This window comes from Procambarus clarkii, chromosome 25 (assembly GCF_040958095.1).
Source record: "Procambarus clarkii isolate CNS0578487 chromosome 25, FALCON_Pclarkii_2.0, whole genome shotgun sequence".
Lineage (NCBI taxonomy): Eukaryota > Metazoa > Arthropoda > Malacostraca > Decapoda > Cambaridae > Procambarus > Procambarus clarkii.
In genome coordinates this window covers 21,028,343-21,056,230 of record NC_091174.1, presented here as the reverse complement: position 1 = coordinate 21,056,230, position 27,888 = coordinate 21,028,343, and the positions used below count along the sequence as shown (strand labels likewise).

The window sequence follows — 27,888 nt, the reverse complement described above, 5'->3', positions numbered from 1 at the left end:
GTTATATGTGGTGATCATATCTCCAGAGTCCACACAATAAGCCATACATCACCCATATTCTGTTTTCAAATCACAGCTCGCATCTAATTTAATGTTATTTTTTTTTTGCAGAAACTATGTTTTGAGAATATGCTCAATGTCAGCAATTACTATTCGTATCATCAAAGTCCTTTCAGTCATCAAACAAGCAGAGGTGCCGCATAAACCACTAAAGATCTGATGTATGCAAGGTACATCATTTTGACAATTCTGACAATGACCCGCCTTAGCGAGATGACTGTGCGCAACAGTAGCCCCAGCGAAAACATAGACTTTTAATAGCAAGACAATGACACAGAATGTTCAGCACTCTTAATAATTTTATTCAAGCACTGGTAACGTGGCATAATGTAAGACTTTTTTTCACATTTCATATTGCATGTGTAGATTTAGTTTTAACAAAAAGTGAAACACGAGATCATGAACTAATAGGGTTGAGATGGGAGGAAAGGCTTTGCAGAAGATAGAAGAGCTGAGGAGACATGTTCGCTACCTACGTTACTATTATTTCTTGCAGACTTGCAGACCTGACCAGAAAGCAGTCAGTCAGTCACTCAGTCAAACATTTTTATAGTTAAAAGTTTTTCATCTTAAGAAACAGGGACTACTAGTCTTCATTTTTTTCTTCTACCAAATCAAATAGGGGCGAGGGCCACTACCACATGACTGCGGGAGCGAGCATTCGAGCGGTGTACCTATTGTTGTTGTCTGTCTATTCGCACGACTAGGTTAAGGACCACATTATCCCACACCATACCTGCTACGGGCTCTCACTAGTCAATAAACACAATTTTGTATCATTTCTCGACTAAATAGCACTCCGAAACATCTTTACACATTTAAATTTTTACATTGTCACGTGCACAGCCATCAAAGGGAATCTCACTACTGCATGGATGTCGTGTGTGTGTGTGTGTGTGTGTGTGTGTGTGTGTGTGTGTGTGTGTGTGTGTGTGTGTGTTAAATAAAAGGTCCTTACATAGCTTATCATTTTCTTTGAGAAACTTATATGTGGTGATCATATCTCCCGAGTTAAGCAGTTCAACACATCAAACACCAGCAGTCCGCGAAATTCCCTTTAGACAATAATCATCCTTTACAGTATTTCTTGACTAAAATAGCACTCCAAAACATAAGTGGTCATTTTTATTCTCACTGTCGCACTTATAGTCAATAATTTGTTTTGCAGAGTGACAAGTTATGCTTAGTGACGAGATTTCACGGTGAGCATAGTTTAAGAGAGTTCACACTGTATTAATTACGGTCATGGATATGTTATGTTATGTTTATGAAGATCATTACTTCTTATTTTTAACCATTTTCTTGCCCCCAGCTTTTCAGTCTTCTCATATTCTTTTCAAATAAAGTTTGCTTACTGTTTTCCAGTAGATTGGCTTCACATTACATATATTAATAAATTTTCAAATTCAGTTCAGTTTCTTTTCAATATCACAGCTTTGTTGTTCCCCGGCCAGCATCTAGTTCAAGACCTCGTATTATCAATGTCATTAATACTACCATCATCAACCAACCTGACATTAAGGACTATCTTACAGGTAACTATCCACAGTCTCTGTACCTAAAGCCTATTAATTCCACTGACGTCAATGAGATAATCCTTTCCCTTAAAACCAAGTCTGGTGCCCTTGAGGAGATACCAACTTTAATCTACAAAAAAGCCTCCGGATCTTTAGCCCCTGCTATTGCTTTGCTCTTCAACAAGTCACTTGAACTCCAAACCTTTCCAGATATTCTTAAAAAAGCGAGAGTAACGCCTGTCCACAAATGTGGTGATCTCACAGATGTTAACAACTACAGACCTATATCAATCCTGCCAAACTTGTCAAAAAATTTTGAAAAACTAATCTATAAGCAGCTTTACTCATATCTAGCCAAACTCAATATACTTAGCCCTTGCCAATATGGCTTCAGGCCCAAAAAAAGCACTAACGATGCACTTATTAGTATGCTTAACTCGATTCATACAGCTCTTGATAAAAATGAGTTCCCTGTTGGGTTATTTGTGGACCTGCGTAAAGCTTTCGATACTGTCAACCACCAAAACCTTCTTCTTAAATTACATCATTATGGTGTCAGAGGACACTCCCTACAATACCTCAAATCCTACCTTACTGACAGGCTCCAATGTGTTTCTGTGAATAATACAATTTCTCCCACCCTACCCATCAACATTGGTGTTCCCCAGGGCAGCATACTTGGCCCTCTCCTCTTTCTCATCTGCATTAATGACCTTCCAAATGCCTCCCAACACCTCAAACCAATTCTATTTGCTGACGACACAACCTTCATTTACTCCAGTCCTGATCCCCTTGCTCTAAATGCCATAGTAAATACTGAGCTAAATAAAGTCCATCTGTGGCTAACTGCCAACAAACTCACCCTTAACATTGACAAAACTTTCTATATTCTGTTTGGCAATAAATCCTCTAATCAAATAAATCTCAAAATAAACAATACCCAAATTTGTAACAAATTAGATGGCAAATTACCTTGGCATTCTCATTGACCACAAGCTGAATTTCCAGGGACACATTCTAAACATATCAAAAAAAGTTTCAAAAACTGTGGGCATTCTTTCTAAGATCAGATAGTATGTACCACGCCCTGCCCTGGTGACTCTCTATTACTCCCTTATCTATCCATATCTCAACTATGGTATTTGTGCTTGGGGCTCTACTACCCAAAATCACTTACGTCCTCTAATTACTCAACACAAAGCTGCTATTAGGACAATATCCAATTCTGGCCCCAGACATCACTCGGTACCCCTACTCAAATCTCTGAATATGTTAGACATTAAGTCACTGCACATTCTCTCATGTGTATTATACATATATAAAACGCTAAACTATAATGCCAATCCTGATCTCAAAAGCTTCATAGAAGGTTTTAACAGAACCCATGAGCACCACACCAGAAATAAATACAGTTTTGATATTCCTAGAGTACGACTTAATCAAACCAGAAATGCTCTACAAATCAAGGGGCCCAGAATGTGGAATGACCTTCCCAACCATGTTAAAGACTGTACCTCTCTCAACCAGTTTAAGTTAAAAACGAAGCTATACCTAATAAATTCCCTGTAACCTACCTTACCCCTCTGTTGTCAACCCATGTATGTTTTTTGTTTTTTTGTTTGTTTTTCAAATCAACGCTGTTTGAATGTAATTTTCTGTAATAATTTGTAATTGTATTTGTGCTGCTTTTTCAGCAATGTTCCCCCCTCTTTTACCTCTATTTTTATTTGTTCTCAACACATTTTATTCTTTTTACCCATTAGTTTTAAGCTTTAGTCATTAATGTTTTTCCTGCCCGAAACGCTTTGCGTAATAGTGGCTTTAGGCATTGTATGTACTAGCTCTATCTATAAAGCCAACAAACTTTGTAAAATCTCAATGTATGTACCTTACCTAAATAAAAATTATTATTATTATTATTATTATTATTATTATTATTATTATTATGTATTGGATGTCTCAGACATACAGTTAACAACTTAGTAAGTGTTTAATGAACGTGAGAATCACTTCATGTGCGCTCATTTTAGTTTAGTTTAAAGTTTTCCATCTTGAATTAATACTACTGTCACCAACTATGTATTGGATAGCTCAGACATTCAGTTAACAACTCAGTACGTGAAAATCACTTCATGTGAGGTCATTTTTAGTTTAGGATAAGGTTTTTCCATCGTGAAATACTATTATCATTAACCAGGTATTGGGTGGCTCTACCATTCAGTTTACAACTCAGTAACTGTTTACTGAACATAGATATCCCTCCATGTGACCTCATTTTTAAGTTTAAAGTTTCTTCATCGTAAAAAAAATAAAATATTACTATCACCAACCATGTATTGGGTGGCTCAACCATTCAGTTTACAACTCAGTAACAGTTTACTGAACATAGATATCCCTCCATGTGACCTCATTTTTTAGTTTAAAGTTTCTCCATTGTAAATAAAAAATAAAATATTACTATCACACACCTTGTATTGGCCGGCTCCGGCATTCAGTTTACAACTCAGTAAGTGTTTACTGAATGCAAAATCGCTACATGTGTGGTCATTTAGTTTAAAGTTTCTTAATCTTAAAATATTACTATCATCAACCATGCATTGGCTGGCTTAGTCTTTAAGTTTACAACTCAGTGAGTGTTAACTGAACGTGGAAATTATCACATGTGTGAGCATTTAGTTTAGTTTTAAGTTTCACAATCTTAAATTAAATACTATCATCAACCCCGTATTGGGCTCTCGGGCATTCAGTTATCCACTCGGTAAGTGTTTACTGAACGTCGAAATCATTTCCTGTGTGCCCATTTTTTACTTGAACCCGTCTCCACTCCAAACCGGACCTGCGGTCCGAGTCGGGACCCTAGGTCCTGACTGGTTTGGAGTGGAGACGGGTTCAAGTAAAAAATGGGCACGCAGGAAATGATTTCGACGTTCAGTAAACACTTACCGAGTGGATAACTGAATGCCCGAGAGCCCAATACGGGGTTGATGATAGTATTTAATTTAAGATTGTGAAACTTAAAACTAAACTAAATGCTCACACATGTGATAATTTCCACGTTCAGTTAACACTCACTGAGTTGTAAACTGAAAGACTAAGCCAGTCAATGCATGGTTGATGATGATAGTAATATTTTAAGATTGAGAAACTTTAAACTAAATGACCACACATGTAGCGATTTTGCATTCAGTAAACACTTACTGAGTTGTAAACTGAATGCCGGAGCCGGCCAATACAAGGTTTGTGATAGTAATATTTTATTTTTTATTTACAATGGAGAAACTTTAAACTAAAAAATGAGGTCACATGGAGGGATATCTATGTTCAGTAAACTGTTACTGAGTTGTAAACTGAATGGTTGATCCACCCAATACATGGTTGGTGATAGTAATATTTTATTTTTTTTAAGATGGAGAAACTTTAAACTAAAAAATGAGGTCACATGGAGGGATATCTATGTTCAGTAAACAGTTACTGAGTTGTAAACTGAATGGTAGAGCCACCAAATACCTGGTTAATGATAATAGTATTTCACGATGGAAAAACCTTATCCTAAACTAAAAATGACCTCACATGAAGTGATTTTCACTTACTGAGTTGTTAACTGAATGCCTGAGCTATCCAATACATAGTTGGTGACAGCAGTATTAAGTCAAGATGGAAAACTTTAAACTAAACTAAAATGAGCGCACATGAAGTGATTCTCACGTTCATTAAACACTTACTAAGTTGTTAACTGAATGTCTGAGACATCCAATACATGGTTGATGATAGTAGTATTAATGACATTGATAATACGAGGTCTTGAACTAGATGCTGGCCGGGGAACAACAAAGCTGTGATATTGAAAAGAAACTGAACTGAATTTGAAAATTGATTAATATATGTAATGTGAAGCCAATCTACTGGAAAACAGTAAGCAAACTTTATTTGAAAAGAATATGAGAAGACTGAAAAGCTGGGGGCAAGAAAATGGTTAAAAATAAGAAGTAATGATCTTCATAAACATAACATAACATATCCATGACCGTAATTAATACAGTGTGAACTCTCTTAAACTATGCTCACCGTGAAATCTCGTCACTAAGCATAACTTGTCACTCTGCAAAACAAATTATTGACTATAAGTGCGACAGTGAGAATAAAAATGACCACTTATGTTTTGGAGTGCTATTTTAGTCAAGAAATACTGTAAAGGATGATTATTGTCTAAAGGGAATTTCGCGGACTGCTGGTGTTTGATGTGTTGAACTGCTTAACTCGGGCGATATGATCACCACATATAAGTTTCTCAAAGAAAATGATAAGCTATGTAAGGACCTTTTATTTAACACACACACACACACACACACACACACACACACACACACACACACACACACACACACACACACACACACGACATCCATGCAGTAGTGAGATTCCCTTTGATGGCTGTGCACGTGACAATGTAAAAATTTAAATGTGTAAAGATGTTTCGGAGTGCTATTTAGTCGAGAAATGATACAAAATTGTGTTTATTGACTAGTGAGAGCCCGTAGCAGGTATGGTGTGGGATAATGTGGTCCTTAACCTAGTCATGCGAATAGACAGACAACAACAATAGGTACACCGCTCGAATGCTCGCTCCCGCAGTCATGTGGTAGTGGCCCTCGCCCCTATTTGATTTGGTAGAAGAAAAAAATGAAGACTAGTAGTCCCTGTTTCTTAAGATGAAAAACTTTTAACTATAAAAATGTTTGAGTGACTGACTGACTGCTTTCTGGTCAGGTCTGCAAGTCTGCAAGAAATAATAGTAACGTAGGTAGCGAACATATCTCCTCAGCTCTTCTATCTTCTGCAAAGCCTTTCCTCCCATCTCAACCCTATTAGTTCATGCTCTCGTGTTTCACTTTTTGTTAAAACTAAATCTACACATGCAATATGAAATGTGAAAAAAGTCTTACATTATGCCACGTTACCAGTGCTTGAATAAAATTATTAAGAGTGCTGAACATTCTGTGTCATTGTCTTGCTATTAAAAGTCTATGTTTTCGCTGGGGCTACTGTTGCGCACAGTCATCTCGCTAAGGCGGGTCATTGTCAGAATTGTCAAAATGATGTACCTTGCATACATCAGATCTTTAGTGGTTTATGCGGCACCTCTGCTTGTTTGATGACTGAAAGGACTTTGATGATACGAATAGTAATTGCTGACATTGAGCATATTCTCAAAACATAGTTTCTGCAAAAAAAAAAAAATAACATTAAATTAGATGCGAGCTGTGATTTGAAAACAGAATATGGGTGATGTGTGGCTTATTGTGTGGACTCTGGAGATATGATCTCCACATATAAGTTTCTCAAAGAAAAGCGGTAATATTTTTCTTTGTGTTTGGATGTAATAGCTAAACATGGTTGACATTTTCAATAATTATTATTTGGTCATCAGACAAAGTTGATTTCCACGTTACGTTACAATGTGTTACAGAGGCTAAAACTGGTAGACACTAATATTTATATGGTAGGAGATGTAATGGAGATGGACTAAGTCATACTTTCATTTAAAAATGTTATTTTGGTCTGCAGAAATTTGATGATTTCCGCGTTACGTTACAATGTGTTACAGAGGCTAAAACTGGTGGACACTAATATTTATATGGTAAGAGATGTAATGGGGATAGACTAAGTCTCACTTTTCATTTCAAAATGTCATTTTGGACTGCAGGATGTTGATGATTTCTGAGTTACGCTACGTTACATTGTGTTACAGAGGGCTAAAACTGGTAGACAGTAATATTTATATGGTAGGAGATGTAATGGAGATGGACTAAGTCATACTTTGATTTAAAAATGTTATTTTAGTCTGTAGAAATTTGATTTCCGCGTTACGTTACAATGTATTACAGAGGCTAAAATTTGTAGACAGTAATATTTATATTTGATAAGAGATGTAATGGAGATGGACTAAGTCATACTTTCATAATGTTATTTGGCCTGCAGAAAGTTGATTTGCGTTACGTTACAATGTGTTACAGAGGTCTAAAACTTGCAGACCGTTATATTTATATGGTATGAGATGTAATGGAGATATTGTGTTTGGGGTAAATGGGTGTTTGGGTAAATGGGGTTCACATTTCAATATTCAGACATCGGACAGAAAGTTGCTCGTTACTCTTAAAATGATATTTGGGCAAAGAACGAAGTTAGCATATTGGTCACGTTACATTAATGATATTTGGGCAAAGAACGATGTCATCATGTTGGTTGTGTTACGTTACAAGGTTATAAGGGTGAGAGTGATGGGGGTTCGAAAATAGCCATTAGTCTTCCATCCTCCGGTGCGCTGTCAGTCTAAGTGAAATGAAAAAAGATATGTGAACAGCGGCGGCAGGAGAAAGGAATTGATGTTAATTTTCCCCCCAACTATAAAATGATCTGAATAGAGCGAGAGAGAGAAACCACTGACTGCTATGTGTATCCCATGCAGTTGTGTTTACAACAAATTATGATTTGTTATAATAATAAGATTGAAGGCCCGCTTATGACTCTCGAAATTCTTAAAAAATGCTATTTGAGCAAAGAATGATGATACCATGTTGGTCACATTGCGATACAAGGTTACACATATGATCAAAAATAAAACTAAAGGCTTTGCACAGAACATCCGGTCTGGGAAGGGTGTAGTGATGCTTGATGGTTTGGGTTTGGAAGGGGGGTGGGAGGGGGGTAAGGGTTTGGTGGGGGTGGATGGGGAGAGGGTAAGGCCATCCCAGTACCTCGTCCATCTCACTACGCCTCAAACCGCCACGAAGGTTAGACCTTAACGAGACGGATTGCTGTTTCATTCATTCAGGAGTCTTGAACATTCTGTGACATTGTCTTGCTATGATAACGCCGTTGTGTGTGTGTGTTAAAAGGTCTGCACAGCAGTAATGGCTGTAGGAAGAAGAGGTGATGGAGATCGAGTAAACATGCATACATTTCAATGATCACAGTTAACAAGAACAATATGTAGGTAGAGATCGCGTCTCCGTGACGATGTGTTGACTTATATTGAATTTTGTAACTAACTCATGATTGTAACTTGCTTAGCTAAAAATGAATTGTGGGTTCACTCCTGGACTCCTTTATGCGGCTCTGCAAGCCTTTACTGCCCATATGACTGCCTTGTGTGAGATTGGACTGTTTAGCAACACGTAGGTAGTTCTTGATGGAATTTGTATGTTGTGCTCATGGCATGCCTTTGCTATGTCCCAGTCAGAGTGTCAGGAAAGAGAGAGAGAGAGAGAGAGAGAGAGAGAGAGAGAGAGAGAGAGAGAGAGAGAGAGAGAGAGAGAGAGAGAGAGAGAGAGAGAGAGAGAGAGATGGTACACCTCAGGCTCGCTCCCCGCCAAAAAAAAATGTTTCCCTCTTTTAGTAAACGCTAGCCTACTGACTTTGACTGAGTTTACTAAGTGATGTGCCATGTGGTGACACTTCTCAGGTCGATGTGACGGTATGTGATCCAGGTCCGTACCACTCTAGAAGGTAAGGGGGAGAGGGGTGCCCCACTCTAGAAGGTAATGGAGGGGAGGGAGAGGGGACCCCTGATGGTATGGGAGAGGAGGGGGATGAGGGGTGGGAGTGATTGATGGTTGGCAGGTGAGGGCCTGCTGGCAGAAGTAAGAACGTCGCCCCTCCTTAACAATCCGCAGTGGATGGAGAGCCATGCTGGGGTGAACATCTCCAGACAACTCTGAAGACATCGAAAAACCATTAAGGCAAATGGACCACATCCCTCCTGCTGCAGCTCTCATCTCCTCCTGGACTCTGCTCTCTCGAAGAAAAGAATAATGCCCATCAAAAAAAACACAAACCACAAATGGCCCTAAGCACTCTCATGCCGAGGGGAAGCTCCCCTCACCCTTCCCTCACCCCTCTCTCACCCCTCCCCCACCCCAAACAACATATCCGCCTATGTTGGGACCCCTCACACCTACACACAGCCTCTACATAGCTTACTTACTATCATCTTTAATCAAAACTATTATCTACACACAGGATTAAGTCTACGGCAAACACACATACATATTCATTTACTATTATCCTCATATTCCACTAATATCCTTGTATTTCTTACTCTACCACATAACCCACATACTCTCCTACACCCCCAACAACATGACCTCCCATCTTTCCTGACCGCATACCCAAACACCGGACGCTCACACGCGTCTGACACGCACCACTTCCGGGAAAATTCCCCCCAAACCCTTTGCGCCTATGACCGCGCGCCCCACCTGAACCAGCTGGCTCTCATAGAGCCACCTGGCCAGATGGTGCGCACGGTTCTAGGCGTACATTTCACTACACTACTGTCCTCGACCAGGCCTCCACCCCCAGGAAACAGCCCGTGACAGCTGACTAACACCCAGGTACCTATTTTACTGCTAGGTAACAGGGGCATAGGGTGAAAGAAACTCTGCCCATTGTTTCCCGTCAGCGCCTGGGATCGAACCCAGGACCATAGGATCACAAGTCCAGCGTGCTGTCCGCTCGGCCGACCGGCTCCCTATGAGCCGGTGTATAAGCTGGTGTGGTGTATAAGGCCAGCCCTTAGTTGACTGGGGGTGCCCAAGGGCGAGCAGTGGCGCCCGGTACTGAGGGGCTAAGACCTGTGGGACGACCCCAACCACAGGGTGGAAGGGGTGAACCCTGACACCCTAAGCTTAGTCCTGAACTAAGTTTAGTAGTTATGTATACTAGCTGCCTGGTCAGTGAAAGGATGTAGTGACGTTCATAATCCTCATGCAGTTGTCAGGCCATAGGCCAGGCCGTTCCTAGGGTGAAGTGGTTTTAATAACCGGCCAGCCGCCATGGTTACACACCAGGATAGTTATTTATCTACATATTTGGGATGGTCTAAAAACATATTACAGTTCCAGTAATAGTCTACTAATAACTGGCAAGTGAACCTATATCTTGAACAGGGAATATTTTCAAGCTATAACTTTACTGTACCGTTGGTTTACATAATTATTGGTTTAAAATATTCAAACCCGGTGCTAAACTCATTTTCTTTCAAACAGGCTGAAGAATTATATTTTCTGTAAATGAAATTGTCTGGGATATTTAAATATGTTTCGATTTTAATATTTCACATGTCTGAGAATAATACACCGTATTAACGTATCGAGACCTAATGTAACCTAAAATAACCTTAACTTAACCTAATCATGAATAAGGAGAAAAGAATAACACTAATTACTTTACAATGGTACAGAGGTAATCACTTCACTTTACAGTGAAGTGATTACTTCCAGGGTGATTCCTCTCTGAGGACAGATTGAGCAAAACAACAAACCGAAAAGAACACTACTCTATAGTACCCCGTGTTCTGAAAGCCATACAGTCAATATAGGAGATGTTACAATTTATGTCTACTCTAGACATGGGAAGCCATAAACATGAATAGTTTTAAATCCATTACACTAGACAGTGTTATGTTGCCTTCCTGTTTTCCGCCTCTTCCCAACATCAAGGGTCATTCTTCCACCTATATGTACATAACAGACAACTCAGAGTTCCTTTTAGTTCAAGGTGAAAGTCTGCAAGTTGCACAGTTTTTAATAAATTTCAGTGTTCAGAAAGTCAGATAGATAACCTTACCATTCATTTTGATGTATGTTGGAGGCAAATGTCGCCGTGCACTCGACATTTTTACACTTAGAGACGGAAGGCTCAAGACGCTGGGATGCAGGAAATCCGGAATGCCTGCAAGCTTTTTAAATTAAACAGATAACATGTTTCCCGAAGTCATGTGAAAGGAAATAGGGCATATTGAGGTGCCCGCTTGGATTTGGACACCCTATTGTACCCAAAGACGTCATACCACGCTCCGAGCTGAGCTTCCTATTTTTGGCTGAAATTTTTCAGTACTCGCCCTGTTGAGTACAATTGTGGCAACTCATAGAGTAGCGTAGTGAGCTTCTGGACGGTGAGATGAGAGAGGGGAGGATTTTTATTGTTACCACCGGAGGTGAGTAGTTTAATGTTCACCCCATACTCATCCTAGTGCGCGGTTGCGCAAAATAGGATTACAGAGGGCTCAAAAGGTCTTTATCAGACCACAACGGAGATTATTACAATAACAATTACATCTATCCTGCATACCTTATAGTTTTAATGCCAGCTAGTTACTCAGAATGTTCCATTTCAATAGCTATGTATTTACTGTTAATCATTATACATTAATGTTAGGTCTTTTCCATAATACATAACTGTTTTAGCCATGAAAATATTATAGAGTTATAGGAAAGCTGATATTATTAGTCCTCACAATACAGTACTTGCTTCTGAATCCCATGTGTCGTTTATCTGTTGGAAGCGAAATATTATTAAAGTTTAAGGATTTCAGATAATTTATCCTTGGTAATAAAATGGTTTTCCATTTCATACAACGTGAATTTAGAATTATCTCTAAATGGCTCAATTTTATTAGTCTAAGATATAATGCTGTAGTGTGTGTTCCTGTCTTTGTCCACACACTTTGCACTTTACTAAATCTACATTCATATACAAGCCGAACTGCCAGAGATACCTGTAGCCAAGTCTTATTCTAGCTGTGACAACGTCTGTTAGCCTGCTTATATTGTGAATTGCCCCCAAACACATGTATTGTTTGACTCATCTTTAGGGGAGACACATGACTTCCCTTACGTTTGATCAGAGTTAGGGGTAACATGACCACCACCTATAAAATTCTCAGAGGAATTAACAGGGTTGATAAAGACGAACTATTTAGCACGAGTGATACGTGAATAAGGGGACACAGGTGGAAACTTAGTACCCAAATGAGCCACAAGGATGTTAGAAAAAACTTTTTTAGTGTCACAGTAGTTAACAGACGGAATGCATTAGGCAGTGATGTGGTAGAGGCGTGCTCCATACTCAGCTTCAAATGTATTTATGATAAAACACAATAGGCTCAGGAACCTGTACACCAGTTGATTGACAGCTGAGAGGCAGGACCGAAAAACAGCAGCTCAACTCCCGCAAGCACCACTAAAGTGAGTTCTTCTCATTGTGATGAGCAACTGACCTGCTAGCTCCAGTTTCCACTGTTCTACTTTCTTGAAATTCATCTAAGAGTTCTCAAATAATGGCTCTTTTAAAGAACTCTTTTGATAACACAAGATTTCGTTCATCATTGTCTTTATTCATTGCAGTCTTAGGAAGGACGTAAACTTTATCAGGTTCCTGCAGTACAATGTGACAGATACTCCACAACCTTATTGATATTTATTTATTATTTATAAAATGCTAAGTATGTATATATCTGGCTTCGGAGACAAGCACGTTATTATTTGATTGTAAACTATTTAATGCTTAGTAGTGAGGAAAGGGAGTCGAAAATAATTAAGATGTCAACTTCAGTGTTGTCAATAATTTTGAGTGCTACCAGTGTTGCAACCAGTTCAACGTACAAGGTGAATGACCAGTTACTAACTCAAAATTCTTTTTACTTGTGCTTCCATCAAGCTGATGAGCAATAACAGCACTTCCTGCCCTCACTGTAGCTATACTGAGTGATCCGTCAGTGTATATGGTGTGCGATGTTGTTTTCAGTTTGTATATTGTGAATATGTTCTGGGGGACTTAAATTAGCAGTAAGCTGAGCATGAGGGGTGTTTGTGATTAGTTTCTTGGTGGGGGTATGCAGGCATCAGGATGTCAGAGGGACTATTTGCCAGAGATGAAGGAAGTGCTGTACTCTTTCATCTTTACATACATCGTTCAGTACCAAAATTTTGAGTGGCTGTTTTTTTAATGCATTTAGAATCACTAGTTTCATTGCGCTTGTTCTAACAGTTCATGTGATACAATTTATTTTTATCACACAGAAGCTTTACTCCCATCACGAGATTGACTTCAAGGGAGATGGGTGGGGATAGACCCTGCTAAAGACGGTTATCCCCTAGTGTATATATATATATATATACATATATATATATATATATATATATATATATATATATATATATATATATATATATATATATATATATATAATGTTGTCATGGTTCACCCCTTTTAAACTTATATAGTTAGGGTTATTCCCGCGGGTCTTCGCCTACCTGTACCTGGGGGCCACTGCTCGCCCTGGGGCCCCCAGTCAACCATTGACTGGGGGCCCCAGTGCAACATAAATGGTCTACTCCAATAGTCCTAGAGATGAAGGCTAAAACACAGTATTAAAATTGATGATTAGTTTAATGAAGAAAACTACATTGGATCCGCATAGTGATTAATAAACGTGGAACTGTGAGACGGCGGCAACACTCCTCACCCGTCTCTGGCAACATAGTCAGCTGGACGATTCAAAAGCTCACTCCTGGCCTCTTGAATCCAGGCACTTCCTCTGGCTGTCCAAAATGTTACAGCTCCCACACACACACACACACACACACACACACACACACACACACACACACACACACACACACACACACACACACACACACACACACACAGACACACACACACACACACACGTGTGGGGCCTCGTAGCCTGGTGGATAGCGTGCAGGACTCGTAATTCTGTGGCGCGGGTTCGATTCCTGCACGAGGCAGAAACAAATGGGCAAAGTTTCTTTTACCCTAAATGCCCCTGTTACCTAGCAGTAAATAGGTACCTGGGAGTTAGTCAGCTGTCACCGGCTGCTTCCTGGGGTGTGTGTGTGTGGTGTGAAAAAAAAATAGTGTAGTTAGTAAACAGTTGATTGACAGTTGAGAGGCGGCCGAAAGAGCAAAGCTCAACCCCCGCAAACACAACTAGGTGAATACAACTAGGTGAATACACACACACACACATATATATATATATATATATATATATATATGTGTTAGCTTTTGTTATTGTTAGCTTTTTCATTGTTAGCTTTTGATATATATATTATTAAATATGACCGAAAAAGTAAGATTAATAATTCTAACACGAATTTTCTCAATCTTTCGTACATTACGCTTCACTGTTGGAGGTAAATAAAAAATCAATTCTCCAAAATTCATTTTTATTTCTAGTCTGACGCGACACGAGTGCGTTTTGTAAAACTTATTACATTTTCAAAGACTTTAGTTCACAAATACACAACTGAATAGAACTTACGCATCTCCGATTTTTTATATCTTACATTTAAGTGAGGTGGAAGGGGTGATGTGGCATTAACACAAGACAGAACAAAATGTGGTAGGTATTAATTCATCAACACAAGACAGAACAAGAGTATTATAGGGTATTAATTTCATCAACACAAGACAGAACAAGAGTATTAATAGGGTATTAATTCCATCAACACAAGACAGAACACGAAACAATGGATATTGAATAGAAGTGTTTGTAGAAAGCCTATTGGTCCACTTACGAGATGGAAAAGGATGGGAAGCTGCCCTTTCTAGATGTAACAGTCATGGAAAAGGGCGGAGGTTTCCACACTGCAGTCTACACTAAGGAAACAAACATAGGAATGTGCCTAAATGCCAACAGCGACTGCCCAGACAGGTACAAGAGATGTGTTGTTAACGCATATGTCGACCGTGCTCTCAGCCACAGCTCAGAATGGAAGCAAGTCGACGAAGAACTCTGTAGGGTAAGGCAGGTCCTAGTCAATAACGGCTTCTCCAATGGTTTCGTCGAAGACATCATAAGAAGGAAAGTGAAAAGCCATGCAACCTCTGAAGAGACAACTAACACAACACCTATACCCCCTATTAGACTATTTTACAGGAACTTCTTTTCCACAGCTCATAAAACGGAGGAAAGGGTCCTGAAAGATATTGTTAATAGAAACGTTATCCCTACAGACAAAAATCAGAGGATACAACTGACGATTTACTATAAAACCAGAAAAACGGCCAGCCTACTCATGAGAAACTCTCCAGACACAAAACAGAACGCTTTAAAAGAGACTAACGTCGTCTATGCCTTCAAATGCCCACTTGGGGACTGTAAGCTCCAAAAAACCCAGTATATAGGCAAGACAACAACATCTCTTTCTATGCGTTTAACGATGCATAAGCAACAGGGCTCCATTAAGGAACATATAATCTCTTCCCACAACCAAACCATCGCCAGAGAAATCCTAGTAAACAACACAGAAATCATCGATAGATACAGCGATAGCAGGCGGCTTGACGTTTGCGAGGCACTACACATCAAGAAGTCAACACCAGCAATCAACAGCCAATTAATGCACAACTATATTCTACCCACCTCAAGACTCCGCTCCAATATAGAAGCATCAAGAAATGTGGACCAATAGGCTTTCTACAAACACTTCTATTCAATATCCATTGTTTCGTGTTCTGTCTTGTGTTGATGAAATTAATACCCTATTAATACTCTTGTTCTGTCTTGTGTTGATGAAATTAATACCCTATTAACACTCTTGTTCTGTCTTGTGTTGATGAAATTAATACCCTATTAATACCACATTTTGTTCTGTCTTGTGTTAATGCCACATCACCCCTTCCACCTCACTCAAATGTAAGATATAAAAAATCGGAGATGCGTAAGTTCTATTCAGTTGTGTATTTGTGAACTAAAGTCTTTGAAAATGTAATAAGTTTTACGAAACGCGCTCGTGTCGCGTCAGACTAGAAATAAAAATGAATTTTGGAGAATTGATTTTTGATTTACCTCCAACAGTGAAGTGTAATGTACGAAAGATTGAGAAAATTCGTGTTAGAATTATTAATCTTACTTTTTCGGTCATATTTAATAATATATGTCTACAGGAAAGACTGCTACCAAAATATACTAATATATATATATATATATATATATATATATATATATATATATATATATATATATATATATATATATATATATATATAACTCATGTATATATGAGTAACCTGGCTCCTAGCCTAACTCTCTACCACACTGGTAGTGATAAAAAAGACAATGCTTACGACATGAATGATATTCTCGCTCACCTAAATTTCACCTAAATTAAGGGGTAATGGGAGGGAATTTAGCTGCCTAACTCTTTCTGATACAAAGTCGACGTATCCTCTGGCGAGGGTCGGTGAGGTCCTCGGTCCTGGCGTTCGGTCCTCCGTTCATCAGGGTCCTGCACACATAAGGTCCTCATTCGACTTTTAGATGCGCGTCCTCGCCGTACTCCCACTCTACAGGCAGGTCCTCTTCCTCCTCCTCCTCCTTAGGTATTAGAGACAGGCCCCTGTGCACGTCGTCTTTCTCCTCCCACACTGGAATTGTAGACGAACATGCAGTCTGGTTCAGTGTCCGCCTCCTCAAACATCCAGTGGACTTGGCCCGGCCGCAGCAGCTCGCCTGATGTGTTTGAACGTGGCCCGCAGGGGCGTCCTCACGACCCCGCCCAACGTTCCTCTTCGCCACAGTCTATCCGTCCAAGAGCTCTTGGCACTAACACCAGCCAAGCCCTGCTTCCATGTACTCTACAGGAGATCAGATAATCTCCCACAATGTCTGCAGTATCAATGCGGCTGCTTAGGTTCACTGGCTAGGGCTTCCTAGCCTCCAAATTAGGAGCTTATTTGAACGTTTCCGCTCTCGACGATGGGACATAACACACTGAGCCCGCAGGGGCGTTGGGCCGCCCAGATCCCTCTTCCTTGTGACGTCACACCGCCCGAGGGCTCCTCGCCATTGATCAATTATGTCACGTGACCCCTACCTGGCCAATCAAGAGACGGCTGGCGTCTAGCTCCTTTGGCTGGACGCAGAATGCGCTGGCGCCATCTTGTAACACAAAAGGGCGTAAGCCACTAGTAAAACCAAACTAAATCGGCAAATTCACATCCAACAAGATAACTTTCAATACCTTTATATACATCAAAACGTTCCCTGAGCATCAGAGAACGTGCAGGTCGCAGAAAAGATGCGGGTACAGGATAGATATAGGGGTGGGGACACTGTCACAATATTTATATATATGTTGTACCTAGTAGCCAGAACGTCGAACTCGGCCTACTATGCAAGGACCGATTTGCCTAACAAGCCAAGTTTTCCTGTATTTATATATTTTAAAATATTTTTTTTTATGAAATGATAAATCTGTCCATTTCGTTATGTATTAGTTATTTTTTTTTAATTTGAGTTAGAACTAACGTAGATATATGACCGAACCTAACAACCCTACCTAACCTATCCAAACCTATCTTTACCTAACCTAAACTAACACAATTAAGTCAATAATTTATGTTCCTAATATAATATAACAATAATAATTCTAATAAGCTAATTGGAAACAAATTATTGGGAGTAAAGAAAATCTCTCGGTCTATTAGGCAAATCGGGCCTTGCATAGTTGGCCGATAAGTGCGTTATGGCTACTAGGTACGACATTATATATATAAATATATATATATATATATGTGTGTGTGTGTGTTTACTAGTTGTGTTTTTACGGGGGTTGAGCTTTGCTCTTTCGGCCCGCCTCTCAACTGTCAATCAACTGTTTACTAACTACTTTTTTTTTTTTTTTTTTTTTTTTTCCCCACACCACACACACACACACCCCAGGAAGCAGCCGGTGACAGCTGACTAACTCCCAGGTACCTATTTACTGCTAGGTAACAGGGGCATTCAGGGTGAAAGAAACTTTGCCCATTTGTTTCTGCCTCGTGCGGGAATCGAACCCGCGCCACCAGGCTACGAGGCCCCCGGGCCCCCGGCCCCCAGGCTATGTGTGTGTGGACGTGGGTGGACGTGTGTGTGTGTGTGATATTTTCAATATTAATTACAATACACTAATTTATTTGTTTTTCTGCAGGCAGTTGTGGTGTTTTATGTAGCACTGTTGCTGGTGTTGGTGGGGGGAGGGCTGAAGCGACGGGCCACCCGCTCCTCGACGACTTCTGGCCGTCGACACATTCTCACCTACTCTCCCACCACCCGCATCGCCAAGCCTGCCCTGGCCGACCACCACCCACAACCAGAGGCATCGGCCACTCAAGTTTAGTGCGTCCAACCTCAATCTGTGAGGCATTATCAACTTGGGCGAATTGCATCCACCTACAGCCAGAGGGATAGCCACTACGGCCGTAGGGCTTCCACCCATGTCCATAGGCATAGCCACCTTGGGCGCAGTGCGTCCACCCACGTCCAGAGGCATGTCCATATTTGGCGTAGGGCATCCACCCACAACCTGAGGCATGGGCCACTCCAATAGTGTGCTCTGGCCAATTACCTTCCACAACAAGAGGAATTGACCATAAACATGCTGAACTACGAAGGCATCATGGCCAGCATATATATAATAATATCAGTGTGTCTATACCCTAACCTCTCCCATCGTTATTTCCGGTGTAGGTAATCATGCAGACGAATGTAAGAAGCCTTAGTTTTACTTTTAAATAATCCCTATTTTAAAATGTTCCCTTTAATTTTAGCACACTGGTGATGCTAAACATCTAATTGTTTTATTTCTGTACATTTTAGGACACCGTCGATGGTGAGGACAATGTAGATCCTTAATGACCTCAAACTGGGTCTTAACGTTTTTGTGTAGTAACGTACATATCAACTATCTCCAAGATAAGTATATATACTAGTTATATATATATGTATGTATATATATATATATATATATATATATATATATATATATATATATATATATATATATATATATATATATATATATATAATTGGTATGTCCATAATTAATTCTCATACATAATTCTAATTTGCTCATGTACAAGTCGACCAAAGCGTCACCTTGGAGAGCGATAAATCAGTTACAATGAATTTCCAAACAAAATTTGAACGTGTGCAAAGGTTTCCTAATTAATCTTGATATGTTAACAAATCCCTCAAACTTCGATTGATTGTACAAAGAATTATTAAGAGAACGTTCCCTAGTCAGGTGTAGCATAGTGCTGACTCATAGTCTCCCTCTTACTCAAGCTGTCAGCCTCATTACAATATATTGTACTGTGTTCACCTTAACATTTTTTATTTATATTTTATCTGGGTTTTAGATTATTCTAAGTCATTTTTTTTTATTAATTTCGTGTTGTTCTTAGCTAGCCATGCTGAGATCTGATTAGCTAAACAGATTTTGATGTGTTTAGCTTGTGTTGTGGTGTGTAACCTACTGTATGATGTTGTGGTTAAATTAAGATCTCTTGCTGAGCTTTAATTACCACATCGTCCAATGTTTAATTAACATAGCTCTGTTTAATTTAATATTTTGGGCTGCACGCTTCTTAATATATATTGTTCACGTTGCAGCTTGAGTTTTTATTTTTTAAATTATGACGATTTTTATTTTATTAGACCCATGATTTTATTATTATTATTATTATTATTATTATTATTATTATTATTATTATTATTATTATTATTATTATAAATTCTTTCAAAGTGGTTGATCTGGATTTATAGATCCCATCAGAATTTGTAAGATTTTTTCACGTTATTAAAGTTCAGGATTCCTGTGAGAGTTCACTAACCATGACGGATTGTGTTTGGATATTAAATGAAGGATATACAATGAAAATATTCATATCATAACATTTAGAGCAAATAAAGTCATTAATGCGTGACATAAACGTACTGCCCTGCAGTGTTTGTTTTGGTCTCAAACAATATTAACATACATAAGCAGCTTCCTCGAGAAGCTCATTTGAAATTCAGCAAAAATTACAAATAAATTTTAATGAGAATACTTTGCATTTGTATTTTTAGTTTTCTTCTAAACAGAAATGTCCGACACAGCTGCCGACTTAATTGGCTCTTCACCTTGATAATATGAGAACTCTCTTTCTCTCTCACCCTGTTACTACCCTTTCTCATGCCCTCTCTAACACCTCTTGTTCCCTACTTTCACTCCTCTCTCTCTTACTGCCTGTTTTATCTTCCTCCATCCCTTTTTCATTCTTACTCCCCCCGCTCTTCTCCCTCCCTTCCCCTTTCATGCTTGTCATTCTTACATTTGTCCTTATCACTATCCTTCGTGTTATTCGTGAGGCTCTACCTCTCTCCCTCCGACCCTCCTGCTCTCTCGCGTTCTCACTCCTATTCCCTTCCTCCATTTTCTCTCTTATTGCTTGCTACAATGACTAGTGCTTGCTCTGAGTGTGGTCAATATCTTAGGTCAAGGAGTTAATAAACAGGGGGGTTAGGTAAGGCCCAGCACCGAGGGAAAACAATTCCCAGCAAATATTAAATATCATATATTGGTCTGTAATCTAGAGCTTAACCACTCCACTACAACAAGGTAAGAAGAATACTCTGGTTATAATCCTCTGGGGATGGTCTGGTTGTATGTGAAGATTATATGCTCCTTGATGGAGCCCTGTTGTTTATGCATTGTTAATCACCTAAATAGAGACGTTGTCGTCTTTCTGATATACTGAGATCTTTGGGGCGACAGTCCACCAAGTGGGCATGTGAAGGCATAAACGACATTGGTTTCTTTCAATATACAGAACCTTCGTGGTTCTGACCGCCCAGACAGGTACAAGAGGAGTGTTGTCAATGCGTATGTCAACCGAGTTCTCACTCACAGCTCTGGTTGAAAGCAGGTCGATGAAGAACTCTGTAGGGTAAGGCAGGTCCTAGTGAACAATGGCTTCTCTAACGGTTATGTTGAAGACGTCATTTAAAGAAAGGTGAAACGCCATGCAACCTCTGAAGAATGTACTAACACTTGTAACTCTTATTTGACTGTTTTATAGGAACTTCTTTTCGACGGCTCATAAACCGGAGGAAAGGGTCCAGAAAGACATAATTGATAGGAACGTTATCCCTACAGACAAAAATCAGAAAATACAATTAACAATTTACTACAAAAAACAAAAAAACGGCCAGCCTACTCATGAAAAACTCCCCAGACACCAAACAGAAGGCTCTGAAGGAAACCAACGTCGTCTGTGCCTTCACATGCCCGCTTGGGGACTGTAAGCCCCAAAGAACTCAGTAAATAAGCAAGACAACGACGTCTCTTTCTAGGCAATTAACTATGCACAAACAACAGGGCTCCATCAAGGAACATACAATCTCTTCTCACAACCAGACCATCACCAGAGAAATCTTAACAAACAACACAGAAATCATCGATAGATACAGCGATAGCCGGAAACTCGTCTTCAGCGAAGCACTACACATCAAGAAGTCAACACCAGCAATCAATAGCCAATTAATGCACAACTATATTCTACCCACTTCAAGACCCCGAACCAACATAGAAGTAGCAAGAGGAAGTATGGGCCAATAGGCGTTCTGCAGTTACTTCTTTTCTTATATTTTCATACCCAATTTATACCCATTGATTCGTGTTCTGGCATATATCTATCACCTCACCCAAAACTTTTGTACCATATCATCTCACCCCAAACGAGAATAAGTAGGACATATTTTGAGTGTAAACTAAGTCTTTGAAAATATAATAATCATTACGAAATGCGTTCTGATATCAGACCAGAAATAAAGAATAAATTTTGGAGAGTTAATTTATCAATTACCATCGACAGTGAAGAAGAACGTAAGAAATATTGAGAAGATTCGTGTTAGAATTATTTATCTTACCCTTTCGGTCATATTAAACAACATATGTTTACAAGAAAGACTGCTACCAAAATATAATAATATAAATATATATATATATATATATATATATATATATATATATATATATATATATATATATATATATATATATATATATATATATATATATATTATATATGTAACTCAGTAGGAGCAAGCAACCCTCCCCGTACGACTCGGCGACCTTCGTGTCCGCACAGCCTCCGAGATTGCTCTAACAGCCTTCCAAACAGGCTGTTTGATAGGTCCCTAACAGTGAATCAAACCGCTGTTTGATTCTAACAGAATAATATAAATATAACCGAGCTCTCTCTATAAATATAACCGAGGAATGGGTAGTTTGCTCGTTGACGACGGGTGGTGTGCCGGCGTGTCAGGGGGTGTAAGGTACGTTTTGCTTCCTGGGCAAAACGTTTGGTGATACTGGTGGACGTATCTTTAATGAAGCATCTTGTACTTGTAAAATGACGTGACTGATATAGGGAAAAGCAGGCTCAATCTCTCTTGAAAGAGATTATCGTCACAATATATATATATATATATATATATATATATATATATATATATATATATATATATATATATATATATATATATATAAATGAAAACCAGACATCGTAGGAACTGGTCCGAGAGTGGACCAGCTCTCGGTGGTCACTTTTAAGGTACAGATATTTCATTGAATCACCTCGCAGTTAGGACCACGTGAGTAACACAATTGCGAGGAAGCTTGAAGGTTCCCCCAAGCCAATATGAAACCGGAAACTCCTCACCCCTGAAGGATTCGAACCCAGTGTCACGATCAAGAGGAGAATGTTCGCTGCATCCTTGGTTCCTTCCCGGCATCGGAGGAATTCGAAGCCTACAGCCTTTAGGAAACAAACTTCCCTTTATTTCCTCTTAATGTCCACTTTTTTTTATTAAATCAGATATGTAATTGTATAACCTTGTATAATAAAGTGTACAAGATAAATCATAAAAAAAGGTGGAAGGAGAAGTGAACCCTCGTACGTTTTTAGGGTTAAATGTGTGACGGTGTCGCACCCCTATATTTCTGCTAACCCAGCTTAAAGAGTCATATCTCCATAACCTGAGCATTCTCTGATATCCAGGGATCATTTTCACATGTGTGGGAGTGTGGAGCATTGTCAAGTTGGCTGTAAAATTGTCATTTAAGTTTGATTATGCAAGAAGTTTACGCCCTTTTGAGGCACAAGATGGCGCCGAGCAATTCTGTTTCCCTCCAAAGCATCGCGGCACCTTCCGGCACCTGATTGGCCAGGTAAGGTAACGTGAAAGAAGTGACCAATAACGAGGGGCCTCGGGCGGTGTAACGTCACGATTCGGAGGGCTCCCGGGGGCGGTTGTCACCTGGGCGGCAGAGTTCGTCACGGACTGTCACAGAGAGAGGACACGTTCCAGTGACCTCCAGATCTAGAGGCCAGAGAGCCCCTACCAATGGATTTAAGCATCACTTAAATACTGCAGACATCCCGTGGAGTACCAAGAAGCAAGGATTGGCCGGGCCAGAGAGTCAAGAGCTCTATTTTCAAGAGTCTGTAGCAGGGGCGAACGTTGGGTTGGAGACGTCTGGGATGCCCGGCGGACCACGTTCTACATATCAATCGAGTAGCGACCGCCAGGCCGAATCTACTGGAAGTGAGGCAGAGGGAAGCTGTTCTGGACTGCAAGTGTGTCTACAGTGCCAGAAAAAGGAGGAGGAGAAGGACCGTAGCTGCCGAGTGTGAGGACGCGTTACTACAAAGACGACTGAGGAACCTGTGTGTGTGGGAACTGATCAACGGAAGACCAGAAGCCAGGACCAGGAACCTCATCATCCCTCGCCAAAGGACGAGTCGGCTTCGTAATAGAATGAATTAAGGTAGATAGTTATCCCTCTCTTTACCCCTTTGATCTAGGCGAGCTAGGAAATTCTGTATACCGTGAACATTTCTTGTTAATGTGATAGTGATAGGCTAGGAGGCTAGGAGCCAAGGAGCTCATGTAGGCATGAATTGGTTGTGGAACATGAATATGTAAGTGCGGTGACGTTGGTGTATCTGGATGTCGTGGCTGGTTTTCAAGGAGCCAGAAATGAACTTTGAATCGTCGAGCTGATCGTGTTGCCAGAGGCGCGGTGTGTCCCCGCCGCCTGACAAGTGGACCCAGTCAGCTGACTGTGTTGCTAGAGACGCGATGAGAGAAGGTTACCGCCAACGGAAATTTCCACCTAATTATTTCTTTATACAAGTGTATATATTTTCTTCAGTAAACTTTTAATCTTACCAATGTGTTTGAGTGAGCCTACATTCTCTAGGGTTATTTTGAGTGAAACCATTTATGTCACCTTGCACTGCACATGAGATTGCATCCTTGATTCAAGATAACTAATGAGACCACTGACGTGTTGCTGGGACACGAGTATAAACACCCAGCTGGCGACCTAGGGCAGACCAGATAGAGATAGAGAGAGCCTCCCAGTGTCAAGACGGGCAGGTTCAAAGGTGATACAGGTAGACTTGAACCTCTCCACTCGCTAGGTGTATATATAAGGCCAGCCCTTAGTGGACTGGAGAGCCTCAGGGCGAGCAGTAGCCCCTGGTACGGAGGTTATCTTAAGAAGATTTTGGGGCTTTAGTGTCCCCGCGGCCCGGTCCTCGACCAGGCCTCCACCTCCAGGAAGCAGCCCGTGACAACTGACTAACACCCAGGTACCTATTTTACTGCTAGGTTACAGGGGCATAGGATGAAAAAACTCTGCCCATTGTTTCTCGCCGGCGCCTGGGATCGAACCTAGGACCACAAGATCACAAGCCCAGTGTGCTGTCCGCTCGGCCGACCGGCTCCCTGTCGGAGGGGCGAAGACCCGTGGGAACGGACCCAACCATATAGGTAAGAAGGGGGGCGAACCTTGACAAATTTCAAGTTTTTCTCTGAATGCTCTGTATTCCCTTCTCCGAGGCTATGGGTCCCTACAATTGCACGTCCTTACAATGGAAAGCCTAATCATGGTTAAATATGACTGCATTGCTGGCGTTGTGATCTTACAGAATAAGCTTTCTCTGCTTTTATTTTCTTTCTCTCGGGATTAAGAAGAGCAATCATGTTACCAAAATTCATGGTAAGGAAACTCTAATGATTATAGAAGAGTATATTTTCAACAACGTTTCGTTCCACTCTGGAACATCCTCAGGTAAGGAATGAATATGCAAGGTACATTTTATCTTGAATACACATGTGAAATAGGTGAAGTTGTGTGGGGTGAAGTAATCCCACATAGGTAAAAATATAGGAGAATAAAGGGGATGGATGCCAATCAAACACTGGGTAATGCAGTGGGCAGGTGATTTTTGTGGAGATATCGTTATCCGGTGCTATATGGTGAGGTCTAGATTTGAGCGTAGGCAAGGTATCGAAATCATTACTTTGTGTAATTTAGGGAGTGTCTTTTTATTTTGTGAGTATAGCTGCCAGTATTTTCAGTCTTCTCTGGCTAGTGGTGGATGCCAGGATTGTTGTATTTTCTTCTAGCATGTTCCTAGTGAGTGTTGTGTTATGTACACTTTGCATATGTTTTCTAGGGGCACCAGCTTGCAGATGGCAGGTGAGTTTACTCGAAAGCTTCGTGGTGGTCATATCAATATAAGTAGATCGAAGGGGGACAGTCTTCATTGGAGCATTAAAGTTGGTATACCACGTTTGCTCTTAGAAGAAGGTTGTATTGTTTATTGGGGCTGTTCTTGAGTAATGAATCGGCAGTCCTTTTGGGTTTGGAGTAAATATTGAATTCCAATCTTTGGTCTGGGGTTGTCTGTTTCACACCATTTGAAATTATATTTTTAATATTTCTTCAGTTTTGTTTTGTGAGTTAATAGTGGATTTGTAATAAAGTTTTATTGGAGGGGTTGTTTGGTGTTGCGGTCCTCTGTTATACCACTTTTCTAAATATCTTCTGATATGGATGTTGACATCTCTATTCGTATATCCAGTGTTTATTAATACTTGAAGGCTTCTGTCCAGTTCCTTGTCGATGTTATGTCAGTCGGAACAATGAGTAATGATTGTGCGTATGAATGTGTTTATTACACTAATCTTATATCTGTCTGGTCATTCGGAGTGAATGTGCATGAATAGTTCATACACGATTTAGAGCTGAGGAGGACTGGAAACCATAACAAGATGACATAGTCTATCTCCGAAGATGGTCGGAGAAATGGCTACTACACTTTAACGCTGGCAAATGTAAGGTCATGAGGATAGGAGATGGAGCAAGGAGACCTCATGTTCAGTTCAGATTGAAGGAAAGGTAACTTCCAACTTCTGATAAAGGGAAAATATTGGGAGTTGACATAACTTGGGATCTAACACCAGAGGGCCCAAATCATCAAAATAAAGCTGGAAGCATATGCCATACTGACAAATGGCCGGTTATTATTCATGAACTTGGACAAAGATCCTTACCGAGTTCTCTGTATATCTTTTGTAAGAATTGCACACGAGGAGTCACAATAACGTGGCTGAAATATGTTGACTAAACCACATACTAAAAAGTGAAGGGACGACGACGTTTCGGTCCGTCCTGGACCATTCTCAAGTCGATTGTGAGAACAATCGTATTAAGAATGGTCCAGGACGGACGAAACGTCGTCGTCCCTCCACTTTCTTGTAACAATTATTATTGAACATGCCCGAGCATGGAACGCGTACCCAAGGAAGCACAAACCCAAACTAGAACAGGTCCAAAACTATGCAGCATGGTTTGTTCCTGAGCTAAGGGGTCTGAAGTGTGAAGAAAAACTAAGGGAACTGGACCTCACTACACCGGAGGAAAGATGGAATAGGGCGAAGACAATAATGACTTGCAAGATAATAATGGGATCATTCAAAGTAGATATATAAGCAATATTCATACTAGGGATCAGTACAACGAGAGAACCTAATTGGAAACTGGAATCGCAGATGAGCAACATGGATGTCAGAAAAAAATTTCATTCAAAAAAATTCAGTCGAAAGTGGAATGATCTAAATGAGAGGGTTGTTGAAGCCAACTCGATACACAGCTTTATACGTAACTATGATAAGAAAAACAAGTGAAAAGAGTCACTGCACTGAACTAATGATGGTCGAAAGGCGGGCCATAAGAGCAGATGCATGACCTTCCCAGCTCAACTAGGTGAGCACACACACACACACGCACGCGCGTGCACGCGCAGAGAAAGATGAGGGTCTACAAACGAGGGGATTACATTAAGGTGAGGGAATTTCTGAGTGAAGTCCACTGGGAAGATAACTGGAAGGGAAGACAACAAATGAGATGATGGAAGTTATTATACACAAATGTTCTGACGCAACGGAGCTGTACATCCCACTCATGAAGGATGTGAGGGAGAGGGAAAGGTAATCCCCTGGTGGTACAGGTGGTGCAGAGCATGGGAAATACAAGCATGGGAAAATACAGAAAGCTATGGACAGCAGTAAATAGATGGGCACTTAGGAGAACCAGACATCAATTCCCTGGAGTCAGGAGGGAAGTTGATAGTTTTAAAACAACAATGAAGCAAAATCTAAGGACCAAACAAAGCTGTTTTACAGTCATAAAAGAACAACGACAGTGAGAGAACATGTGATAACGTTAGAGAGACAAGGATGAGAATTAATCATTTTTAATTTTGTTCGAGGGGCGAGTTTATTGGGCAGCGCCACTCATCCAGTGAGTGGACATACCGCCTTAGAAGAATGTACAGCATA

The 27,888-nt window shown here is 40.2% G+C and overlaps 1 protein-coding gene across 3 annotated transcripts in view; it reads left to right on the top strand.

Moving 5' to 3' along the window:
* The window catches only part of LOC123756335 (uncharacterized), a 327,128-nt gene extending 307,103 nt beyond the window's left edge, over positions 1 to 20,025 (top strand). For all 3 annotated transcript variants that reach the window (XM_045739404.2, XM_069331354.1, XM_069331353.1), the window contains exon 4: positions 18,359 to 20,025. In XM_045739404.2, the coding sequence (XP_045595360.2) occupies positions 18,359 to 18,547 (189 nt within the window). In that variant the 3' untranslated portion in view covers positions 18,548 to 20,025. The remainder of the gene's footprint in view (positions 1 to 18,358) is intronic.
* Positions 20,026 to 27,888: the final 7,863 nt, after the last annotated feature.